This window comes from Glycine max, chromosome 14, assembly GCF_000004515.6.
Source record: "Glycine max cultivar Williams 82 chromosome 14, Glycine_max_v4.0, whole genome shotgun sequence".
Taxonomy (NCBI): domain Eukaryota; kingdom Viridiplantae; phylum Streptophyta; class Magnoliopsida; order Fabales; family Fabaceae; genus Glycine; species Glycine max.
In genome coordinates this window covers 11,826,954-11,839,358 of record NC_038250.2, presented here as the reverse complement: position 1 = coordinate 11,839,358, position 12,405 = coordinate 11,826,954, and the positions used below count along the sequence as shown (strand labels likewise).

The 12,405-nt window shown below is 35.0% G+C and overlaps 2 protein-coding genes across 2 annotated transcripts; one reads left to right on the top strand and one right to left on the bottom strand.

The window, feature by feature from the left end:
- Nucleotides 1-6,371: 6,371 nt before the first annotated feature.
- Nucleotides 6,372-7,810, bottom strand: LOC102668666 (glutamine--tRNA ligase). The gene is made up of 5 exons (XM_041009024.1): nucleotides 7,747-7,810; nucleotides 7,567-7,653; nucleotides 6,772-6,969; nucleotides 6,584-6,682; nucleotides 6,372-6,446 (listed from the first exon to the last, which is right to left on the bottom strand). The coding sequence occupies exons 1-5, from the start codon at nucleotides 7,765-7,767 to the stop codon at nucleotides 6,372-6,374; spliced, it is 480 nt and encodes a 159-aa protein (XP_040864958.1). The 5' UTR covers nucleotides 7,768-7,810.
- Nucleotides 7,811-10,400: 2,590 nt separating this feature from the next.
- LOC100787457 (vacuolar protein-sorting-associated protein 37 homolog 1) lies at nucleotides 10,401-12,185 on the top strand. Its single transcript, XM_003545377.4, has 5 exons — nucleotides 10,401-10,511; nucleotides 11,511-11,550; nucleotides 11,649-11,695; nucleotides 11,782-11,902; nucleotides 12,025-12,185. Exons 1-5 carry the CDS (start codon nucleotides 10,401-10,403, stop codon nucleotides 12,183-12,185), a joined length of 480 nt encoding a protein of 159 aa, XP_003545425.1.
- Nucleotides 12,186-12,405: the final 220 nt, after the last annotated feature.

Sequence of the window (12,405 nt, the reverse complement as noted above, 5' to 3'; positions counted from 1 at the left end):
TGGAGAACCGATGTTGTCATATGTATGTTAACATCGGTTCTCCAAAACCGATGTTAACATTCATACATTCAACATCGTCACTTTCAACATCGGTTTTAGAACCGATGTAGAATGTTCTAAATAACCGATGTTGAAAGTGTATTTTCTAATAGTGCGATAGACACGGCTTAGGATGTTGACTAGAAGAACCTTGGATCATCCGCGACCTATTGTCACCGTTAATGCTGCAACTGGGCGAGGATCAGGCCCCCATAAAGAGAAATTCCACAGTTATTTAGGTGTTGTAGCTAGAGAAAAAGTTCCAATTGTACATAACAGTTGGAAGGATGTACCGGACACACTAAAGGAGCTAGTATGGAATGAGATTTTGGTAAGTGCAGTGTTGGTGACGTATAAAGTTTAAAAAAATTTAAATGATTATTGTGATGCATATAGTAGTAAACAATTTGTCTTGCAGGCCAAGTTTGATATCCCAGAAGCCCTAGATGCAAAGAAAAAGGTGATGTCAACTGTGGCCACTAGATGAAGGCAGTTTAAATCATCCCTGACAAGTAAATTTGTGTTTAGTATTTCTGAGGACCAACATAAAGAAGATCCTTCTGTCAAATATGGCTTTGATGCACAGATATGGGAGGAATTTGCGGCAACCCGCAAAACCCCTAGTTGGCAGGTTAGATGTGATGTCTACAAAAAATTTGAGTTATATCATTGTAAAGACTAAATAATTTGAAGTCCTTCTAACACTATATGTTAAACCACAGGGAATTAGGAAGAAGATGCAGGAAATCCAAAAGAATAATGATTGTCCCCATTTGCTTTCCCGCGGGGGATATGAATTGCTAGAAAAGAAACTGTTAGATGAGAAAATGAAGAAAAGGCAACATGATACATTGATGACTGAAAATCCAGCACTCATTGAGGACCCCCCCCCCCATCTCCCATTCAAAGACATGTCAAGTGGAAGATGGCCCGCACGAATCGATATGGGAAGATGACATCTGAGACCGCAAGACAAATTGCTGATAAAATTGTCAGTTCCAACTTATTACAACAATTTCAATTTTCGATTAAATGTGACATGGGGTTTGACATATAATTACTACTTGTTATGTTGTTTACAATGACAGGGAAGTCTAACGATGTGAAATTTGTTCTACATGTAGGACTCGCTGGAAGAACAAGTGGCACAGGGTGAGTTTGTCCCCCAGGGTCGTCATGATATACTTAGCACGGCCATAGGAAGACCAGATCATGGAGGTCGTGTTTGTGCAGCTGGGCCTAGGGTCACAATTAGTCAATACTATGGGAGGATATCACGTGCCTCAAGTAGCTCATCCATAGCATTCACCAAAGAACAGTTGGCTGAAATAGTAGTAACCGTTAGGGAACAAGTCATGAAAGAGCTTGAAGAAGAAAAGAAGCAAAGCCTACAGGCTTGGAAAAAGGAGCTGAAGGATGCCATCATTACTGACATATTTAACGGAGACAATGACTTAGCACCGGCTAATTTTGATTTAAATGTGTTAGGTGCACGCGTGAGCACTAAGGAGAGCAATACTGAAATTGCTGTGAACCCATCTGGGGAAATGCATGTTGGTCGTGTAACACCGCCTATGGGGTTGTACGTCCAAAGTCAAAATTGTACGAAGCTGGTGGCGTTGGCAAAAATTCATGATGGACCATCCACCATACATTGCGTAGCGTATGCAGATGATGTCGTAAGGGTTAGCGTCAAACAAGTAATTGATGGTGAAGCTGAAGTTCCATTACCAACATCAGAAATTAAGTATGTGAGAGATGTCGTTAACACATTCATTGCATGGCCATTGCCTTTGGTAAAACTGGTATCAAATGAGGTAGTATACTTTAAGTTCAGCCAATTATTATCTTTTCAACTGTATATTCCAAACTTTTGAACGTTCCTATAATCAATACTTTTGTTGCATGATATAGCATTCAGGCATCACTCCAGAAAAAGTTGTCAATGCTGCCGAATTAAACAATGATGTTCCTAAGCAAGACCCCTTGCGTGAGTTGATTAAGACCCTTGTTGACATTTACGACAAGCCTGTTGAGTTTGTGTGGGATCTTATTGAATTTGGGATTCCAAATGTAAATTCATCGTTGTTCTTAACGTATACTGATGTCAGCAAAATAACATCAGGCGAAAAATGCTTGAACATAGCCATACTTCAATTGTGGACCATGTAAGTAAAATCCATTCGTGACTATCAAATCCATATTGCTATGACATTTACGTGATCTTCAGTTATTTTATGACATGTGCAAATCAGGTATATGAATGAGTGGAGTAATGGCTTGGGTTATCGATCGGTGTATGGATTCCTTGAGCCTCAATCTATACACAATGCAAAGGATAGACGTGGGCAATGTGAAGAATATATCGAAAAATGACTTAAGGAATCGCAACGACAACTGTACATAGGAGCTTATTTGAATGAGTATGTAAAATTCATTTTGGCAATGTTGTAACTCTTTTTGTCCTACTAATAAATAAATGGTGTGCAAATTGCAGCGCCCATTGGCAAATGGTTGTGTTGTGCCCTAAAGACAATGTCGTGGTCTGGTATTTTTCAGTGTGCAGAAGGCCTGATGTTCATATCAAAATTGCAATTAACAAGTTAAGTATTATATTTTTAGTCGTTTAACCTATTTTAAAGTTGGACGCTGCGATTGTGAACATTATATTAACATCATATTAATCTTCCAATGCAGTGCATACAAGAAATTAAACACGACTGCTGATGGCAAAGTTCCTAAAACTGGACCCAGTCGCTTGAACTGAAGGTTAGTCGAACTACATACAATGTTTGCAACTTGAAATGTTATTAATCATGTTCAGCCCTACATTCAATAGTTAATTTGTTCTTCATGTAGACTCACGTTCAACGCGGAGGCTATGAGTGTGGGTATTATGTGATGCATTGGATGTGGAACATAATTGGCGCGGAGTTGAAGAGTGATTGGACTGTGGTAAATAATGTAATCCGAAAACATTGACGGCAAATCGCCATATGTAGGCTCATTTAGACTCATTTTCATTAATTGTTTGTATTTGACAATGTGTAGTGGTTCGGTGATGGCTCGGCACTAGACTCGGAGGCGATCACAGCATTACGTAAAAAATGGGCAGCTTACTTTTTGAAACTTAGAACCATCCAATGTACAAAGTTGTAATTACATAACATGTGGACATGAACTTTGTTTTACTACTGTAATTGTTTTGGTTGGGTTGAACAGCGTTGCTCCTTTAATGGTTATTATCTTTCAATTAAAATATGAATGTCTTAATTTCATTTTTGTATGCTCCAAAACACTTAAGTACACATGTTATATATTTCTGTAAATACAGTGACTTCGTTAAAAGCTTTTCATCAAATGTCATGGAGTTGCCCCTTCTGCCTGAATTTGAAGTTTCTCATGAAAACCCATTCCATCTTCATCAATGTGTATCTCAAGGGGATGTCAGAAGTGTTAGCTTAGTTGGTGCACCAAAGTCAAACAACCTTGCTTGACCTAGCTTTCATTTGAATTTTGCAATTCATTCTTTTTCTTTGTAATTTTTGCACACAGAACTTCTTTTCAAGGTTGCATCAGATTATGGCAACAACTACCTATCTTCTCTATTTAGATGAGCCTTTGTATTTACTAGAGCTATATTCATATAAATTTGTGGTAAAATAACAGGAATTACTATTAGCTGGAGCTGATCCTCATGCAGTGGATGATGAAGGTGAATCTGTCCTGCATAGAGCATTTGCCAAGAATTCCATTGATTGTGCCCTTGTCATACTGGAAAATGGGGGCAGTAGATCAATGGCCATCTTGAATTCAAAGAATATGATGTAAGTATAACTTAAAATGTGTTTTCCAAGCATGTCAATTAGTCTAGAACTCTATAGGTACGGAAAGAAACTGATCTTACTCAATTTTGCATATCCTATAATCAATGTGAAACATGCACTTTAGCTGTCTCAGTCCACTCTGAAAGAATTATTAGGAACTATTTCTCTCTCACAGTAATTCTTTGAGGGTGGTTTGTCTTGCTGCGAGTTCAATGGCTGGTGTTGGTTCTTCTTCTTACAAAGGCAATGACAACATTCTCTTTTGCTTTCACTGCAAGTCCAAGACAATAACCTTCATTAACGGATGGCAGCTTCGAAGTGGCGGTTTAGCTCTGCTCTGTCAAAACTGCGGATGTGTTTTCTTTGTCCTCTCTTCTCTTCTTTTTTCTTCATAATGTTATTGTTTTTCTTTGTTTCTTGGGTTAGTTTTTTCAACTAATGTACAATTTATTATAGATGCATGCCTTGATGACTTTATATATATTACTAATCTTTATAAGTTCTTGATAGATTTATGAGACCTATTCTGTATATTAATCTTGGGTATCATGTTATCATCATTATTTTTATTATTTTACATGAATCTTAGGTTGTAGCATTTGCGATCATTGGTTTGTTATTGGTGAATTTACGTAAATGTTGGCTGATGGTTGCTGCATCTCTTTTGATCTTTTTTGTTTTTGGACTGTTTGATGTTTCTTTGTTTTGTTATTCGAAAAGTCTCTCTTTTTAGGATGCTGATAAAGGTAAATGGGGTGCCCTAAGTGGAAGGAAAAAATATAAAGAAAAAAGAAAAAAGAAAAGGAAAAGAGACATAGTAAGAGATGAGAGATGTGATAAATAATCATGGGAAAGAAAAATGAGGCATAAGAAGAAAATAAGATGGATGAGAAAATAAATGAATATTTATGATTCTAGAAATAAATTGTACCAAAATTCTAATGTTCAAGGGTAGCACAAATATTTCTTTACATCTACATCCCTGTTGTTGTTATGAATAGTGTTTAGGTTAATTTTATGACAAGTTTTTGTTCAAATTATTGTAATACTCCGCCTGCAATTCATTTTAAGAGGCTGTTTGTGTATTTGTTATATTGCTACATTGATTGTTGTTCTAAGGTTATCGTGAAAAATTATTTTTGTCTGGTTCTATGCAGTAAAATTATTTAATGAGGTTGCATGTTTAACTATGGAAATATGCGGGTGTTCACCAAAGAAATTGCTAAAACTTCACCCTTACATCTGCTCTCTCATGTTAAGTTCCTTCGTTTTTCCTCAAAACTATTGCAAGTTGTAGTTTGTAAACTTATGTGGCTTTGAATATCAGAATCAGTGCATGATCAATATATTGTTAGCAAATATAAATTTATATAATGACTGATTGTTATGGATCATTTGTTATGTATTTGCTTCTTCCTTTTCAGTCACATGAAACTTCATGCTCAATAGCTAGAAACAATTGAACAAGTTGCTAACCCAGGGTTATGGTTTGCTTTATCCAAAATACTTATTTGACACTTAAACATAGTTTCTTTATTTAAATCATTTGGGATTTGATTCATCTCCATAATTTCCTTACATAGCTGGTTTGATCCTTGAAAATGTAGCTCTCTTTATGAAAATGGAACCTTTTGTAAGGCATTTCACAAGGAATCTGATGGATGGAGAGATTGTGTAGCTTGCTACAAGGTAAGATTGGAAGTTTTTGTTTTGTTCATTTTATATCTTGGCTAGATAAGATATTCAATATGCCTACAATCCATACTGTCTTGATTTTCAATCTCTAAGATGTTGCACTGTGGATACATTGTGTCAAAGAAGAAAATTTACTTGCTGGATCGTGGAGAAGTTTTTTGCATAGATTGTGCAAAGAAATATCTTATTCGAAGATGAATGATTTTCTGGCTTTTTGTAACTGTAGACTTGTATAGTATATGCTACAGTCTATAAGCTAAATTCTATGATATAACTGGATTCAAGAAAAAAAAAAGATTGGTACTTGCATGAGATGTTTTCTGATCTTTCTATCATCATTCTAGAAAAAAATAAATCGTATGACATGACATGATCATAATTTCAGTATAGTTTCTTCACGAATTTCCTCTAACTAAAACTTTTTGGTAAAACTTAGGACGGCATATTGAATATTCATGCTTTCGATCTCCATTTTCTGCCCACCAAAAACAAGCATCCCAAACTGCTCTATCATCGTAGAAAGTGATTTGCACAGTCATAGATCATTTTGTGCACATTTCTGCAGGATGAAGTTCATCCTGCAAGCTTATTAAACATACTTAGGCTTTGCTAAGTTAATGCTGTTATGGCTTTTGAAAATGGTTCCAAAAAGGAGCTTGAGAAAGTTGGTCTAAAAATCTCGAAGAGCTTTCCTCTTACTAGGACTACTCTGGCATCTATGGAGTCTTTGTCCCTGCCAGTGGTACTATGAACACCTTACTGTATTTTCAGTTTTGAGATTGATCATGACTTTGTGTGTGATGTTTGGGTTCATTTGCTGAGAACAAGTTCAGGAAATTGTTCTTTCTGCTGATATGCAATGTGAGAAGTGCCAGAAGAGGGTTGCTGATATTATTACTAAAATGAATGGTAAGTAACTTGCACATGATTGTGAAATTCAGACATTGTTCATTGATTGCTTTTGGAGCTCTATAGAGAAATAAGAGATCTGACTTGACATTTTTGAGTGAAAGACAACTTACTGAATGTGTGATATTCTCTAGAGAATCCACAATGCAATGTGCATAATCATAACTTGGATAGATACACCATTTGTCTCCAGCATGAGGGTGTGGGGTAAACTAAAATGCAGAAAGCATTCACATCATAAGAAATCAATCATTATCTTCCTAGAAATTTGAGCAATAAAAAAATGTAGTTGAGTACTTGCCTTAATTCTATATGCAATAAGGTCATACATATTGTAGTTATCACTCTGCATGTCTTGCTTCATTCTAAGTGTGGCTTTTCCTTCTTCTATACTGCCATTTTTCATATCCTCAAAGAGCTTCAATGACTTTGAAATTGGCCTGTCTCTCCAAGGACTGTTCAATTTCTTCTCCCTATGCTCCTTTATCTCATCAGGTGTCTACAATCAAGCCATTAATAAATAGTTTATTTTTGTTGCAACCAATACAAATTCAATCACATTATGCAATTATCTCAACCTCCTTTATCAACATACATATTAAAATAGCTTAGATTTAGGGAGAAAAAAGTTTATTTAAAAACTTAAAAGAATTAATTTGATAGTACAAGTGACTGATATTTGAGATGAAAAAGAAAATTTAAATATAAAAATTTAAAAGTAATTAAGATTTTAAGGAAAGAAAAGATATGAATGTAAAAGAAAAACATGAACAATAAAAAAATTATATAAAAAAGTGCTAAATAGCGGTGAAGCCACACATCACAATAAGAAAGAGAATACCACAAGAGATGTCCTCACAATTAGGCATGAGGACACAAATTTATAACACAAGGGTTGATAATATAATTCCATGCAACTGAGATTTTCAGAGTAAACTGCCAAAGGGCTCAGAATTAGTGCTTTAAATAAATCAATTAATTAGAGGCTGTTACAAGTTATAAATCCACCCAAAAGGAAGAACAAAGGAAACATTTTACACAAATAAACAAGTTAAATATTTGTAGTAATAAGCTATTCAGATGTTTAGATACCAACCTGATGATCAACATAAGCATGACCCTTTTTTATGAGCTCCACTGCTAATTCGTACAATTCTTGGAAGTAATCACTTGTGTAAGTAATCTGCAAATATTATCACAAAGCTGTTAAACACCTAAATAGTTAAGTTGGAACAATCACATGAGCCAAGAGGTGTTACAAAACAAACCAACATACCTTGAATGGTTTCCAACCCATCTACTGAACAATTTCTTCAATGTGATCAATATACTCTTTCTTTTCTGCTTCAGGATTTGTATCATCATACCTGGAAGCGCCACAAGCCATCAACTTGGAACAAAGAAAGTTATAGTGCATGTTCAATTACAAAGTTCTAATGAAGGCTTATAGGAATTTTAACAGAAATTTAATAAACATGAAAAACTTTTAGGAACACATCTTTGATTTTCTCGTAAAATGTCAAGTATATAGGGAATTAATATTCTTGAGGATTTTAATGCAACAAAATTAATGTAGATTAGTCACACATTCATAGGCATAATGTGTCACTTATAGATTTATTACCATTTGAGATATTAAAATTGTAACTAGAAATTAAGAATGTTTCTGACCAATCCCTAACAAGAAAATGGACATTTTACAAGTTATGCACAAAATGAAAAATCAGGCCAGTCGTTACAACATTGTTCAGAAGTGCTATCAATTGATAAGAGAGGTCAGTTACGTGCCTGAAATGTTCAGTAGTAAAGAGGACCAACAATTCAGCAATATGTTATTAGTAAAAGAGAACAAGAGTCCCAGTCCCACCTGGTTTTCTATTCACAGAAAATAATGTCACACAAAAACCAGCCTATAACCAGATTTCGTTCCTTACAACCTAGTTACTATAATTAGATGAGGTGCCACTAATCATGTGTATATCTGCCCAAGGCTTTCTAAAAATTTGTAAACATCAGTTAGTTGACAAGTTACAAACTCCAAAACAATGCAGCCATGCAGTGAGCAGTCATTCTCAGGAATTAATAAAATCTTTTTTTATTGACTTCTAAGGTCCTAGGTAATGAACAGAAGATAAAGATTGCAACCTATGGCCATTTTTGCAATACAGAATTTCCCTGTACTGTTACAAAACCAGAAAAATCCTAGACAAAAGATATCAAAGGGAGATTGCGATATGTATATACATGCTGAATAAATCCAGAGAGGACTTTGTTTTTAATAGAAAATCAAGAGAGATTGTTACAAGTTCATAATGTATTAGTCATAAAGCATTTTAAAGTCCATAATTTAAATCTGGTAGGTCAATCCAAATTCCAAGATGCTAAAAGACACTCATAGGTAATCCCGAAGTAAAACTACCAACATGATATAATAATTAACAGATAATCATGTTTGATCATATGTTTATATGTATGAAATAATATACATGTCGAAAAATATTAATTTTTTAAATAAACTTTAGTATCTCGAAATTAATTTTTAGCTTTTAATTAATTGATATAGTGAAACCATTTAACTGTTAAATTGCCATGCTTCATTTTGTCAAAAAGCATTCCATAAACAATACTTAGAAGAAGAAAAAAATACACAAAATTCTTTGATTTTCTTTGACTCAAGAACATTTCATTTTCCCCTTCCCTTATTCTTCTTTGGTTATCATTCCATTCAATTCAAACCGCCTATTCCTCACCCAGTCTAAATAAAACCACTTGCTCTCTACTTCTCTTCTACTCTCTCTCTCTCACACACACATTACACACCCAAAATACAGTTTTGACATCTTGTCTGAAAACACTCTTTCCCTTAAGGTTTGTGCAATGAGATGAGCTGCCTGCTTTAGTGCTTTGTGCAAATAGTCTCATGTCATCTTCCATCACATGATTGAGAGCACCGCATTAGAGGCACATTTTTTCATTCCTTCCACGTTTACATTGAATATTTTATCATGGTATACTCACTAATATATTGAAAATTTTGGTTTGATGATTGCATGCATTGTTATTTTTGTTGTGTAAAGTGTAGGCACTCATGTCATCGCATGTTTGATTTTATCTGAAACAGAATGGATCATCAAGGGCATAGCCAAAACCCATCTATGGTAGTGGAGCTCAATTAGCATATGGTTCTAACACCAGCTTCAGCAACAGCTCCAACAATTTTGGTCAAACCAGTACCAAGAAATTGAGAAGGTTACTGATTTCAAGAACCACAGTCTTCCCCTGGCAACTAATATATTATGTTTATTGTTAATAAATTTAACAATTACCTGTTAAATCTAATTATATGTATTGTTAATTGTTAATATGATTAAGTTACAATATTTTAACAACTGTTAAATGGCTATTTGTATTCATAATCATTATTTATGTTATTGTTGCTTAAGATTAATATAAATTTAAATTAGTAAAATGATAATATATACTACACAAATTTATATACTTTCAGCTTATTAGTACATTTTACTTTTTTTATTATTATATTATATCATGTTTAATTATTGTTATTTATTAATCTCATCAGGTTAATTACATTTCAAAAACTGGTTGATATATATTTTACTTTATATAATATCATGCATTATCTTGCTTATTTATATAATATTAAATTAATTAAAACCAAAAGTTTTAGCACAAAAATTATATTTACTTATCATAATAATTATTAGTTGACAATAATAATTTAAAAATTTCGAGTTGATATTATTTACGTTTATACAAATAACGTTTATAATTTAAAATTTTAAAATAGAAAAAAAACTTAATCTAGCTTCCCATGCCGTCAACGGCGGTCTCCTCCACGAAACGGCGTAGTAGCCATGCATTCCACGACGTTCCTCTCCCAGACACGACGTCACGGCCATGCATTCAACGATGTTCCTCTCCTGGAAACGACGTAGCAAGGTTCCTTTCGACGTCGTTGCTTACGGAAGCAACGACGTAGTTGGCCAACCATTCAATGGCGGTCGTTGCCGGTGCAACGACGTAGTAGACCTTACCTTTCAAGCATTGATTGTTATACACTACGTCGGTGCCACCATAGCCCGACCTTAAAAGCTTATCTTTCAACGTCGTTCCTCGTGCTGACAACGTCTTCGAAGGCGAACTTGCAACTACGGGCCTCCAGTCATCCCCGTCGCAGGAATCGTGTGTTTCTAAAATGGTGGAAGGAGACCGTCGTAGACTGGCCAGAGGTTTACGACGACGTCTCATTCAAAGACGGCCGTGCACCGTCGTTGAACTCCGAGAAGCACCGACGTTGAACGCGTTTTTTGTAGCAGTGAAACGAGATTGAAAAATTGACCATCTGGCTACTATTACAAGTTACAACTACCGAAATGAAGTTCTATTAGATGGCTTCATTTTTTGTCAATGTTTTTCTTTTTCCTTAGGATAATTGTGAGCTCAACAACCCATTCCCAACACATGGTGTCTATCATGGATCACCCACTTGGTGTTCAATGATGCTCCAAGAAACAATAAGGATAGAAGTTTCTCTGTTAGCATGAGTTTTTTGTTTAGTGGCAGGTGGTTTGATCCTACAAATGGCTACAAACCAAGGTTGTGAGTTTATATCCCTCTTCTTACAGTGGGGGATATTGTTTACCTGATTAGGCTAACCTCATTTTTAAGATTATTGGGTTTAATGTCCCAACTCGTAGTGTTTACACATCAATGCTTCATTCAACACAAATGTTGTGTTTGGTTGAGGGGAGGGGGAGAGAAATAAAAAACAAATTGTATGGGTCTCACACCTCTTACAGTAATTAATATATTTCTATCCTCTCTATTTTCATCATCTCAATAAAAAAGAATCCAAAAGAGGAAATAAATACTACATCCTCAATAGCTACTTAAGCTAGCATAGAAAGGTTCCTGCTAGATGCCCCCCCCCCCCCCCCCCCCCTCCAAAGTAAATACCGAAAACTCTATTGTGTTATTTGTTTGTATTTTAACACTTTTTATACCTAATGATTTGATCAGGTGAATGATGATCTTTGCAAGGAGAATCTGCAGCTTGCCGGTGACTTATTGAATTCTTTTTATTGTCACGCTGCCATTAGATGGTTAGCTGCCAGCTGAATATTTCAGATCTTCTCAAACAATTTATTTCAAATTCAGATGAAAATCTACAAAAGGAACCTTGTATTGTGGAACTCAGGAACCAGGTGTGATCATAATCCAATTATTTGTGTGATTCTTTTCTAAATTTTGTATACAACTATGAATTTTCTCCATCCTCCTATGGAAACAGAATAAAATAATTTGTACAACTGAGTTGGCTATGGCTCAACAGAAACTGAATGGGCTTGAGAAGCAGAAAGAGGAAATGATGAAGTTGAATTCCCCACAATACCTTCTCCAATGGATTCAAGGTTTGACTTGACATGATAACTTACTGTCATAGGCACTTCATTATTATAATAATCACAAAATTTTTTATCATTGTTATGACCTGCACGGTTCCACAAATATATATTGTACAATGATTTTGGAGAGGCTATGAATAAGACAGAAGTGGAATATGAAAATCTGCATCAGCAAGTCCTTCAGAGAGACATTGACATTGGAGCTTTTCTGCAGAAATACAAACAGCTGCGTACTGCTTACCACAGGAAAAGTCTCGTACATCTTGCAGCTAGAACATCAAATATATAGCTACATAAAGAATTTGAGTTGAGCGGATTCATGAGTTGAGTGTGATTCGCTTATACCCCTAAGTGAAAGGACTTAATTAATGAAGATATGCTTCGATTAATGTAATTTGATTCGAGGTTGAAGTTGACCCTATTTTGCACATAGGCTATCCGGGAGGGTTCAATATCTCTTATACATATAAACATCAAATTTATTAGTGTTTTTAGTTATTAAAAAAATT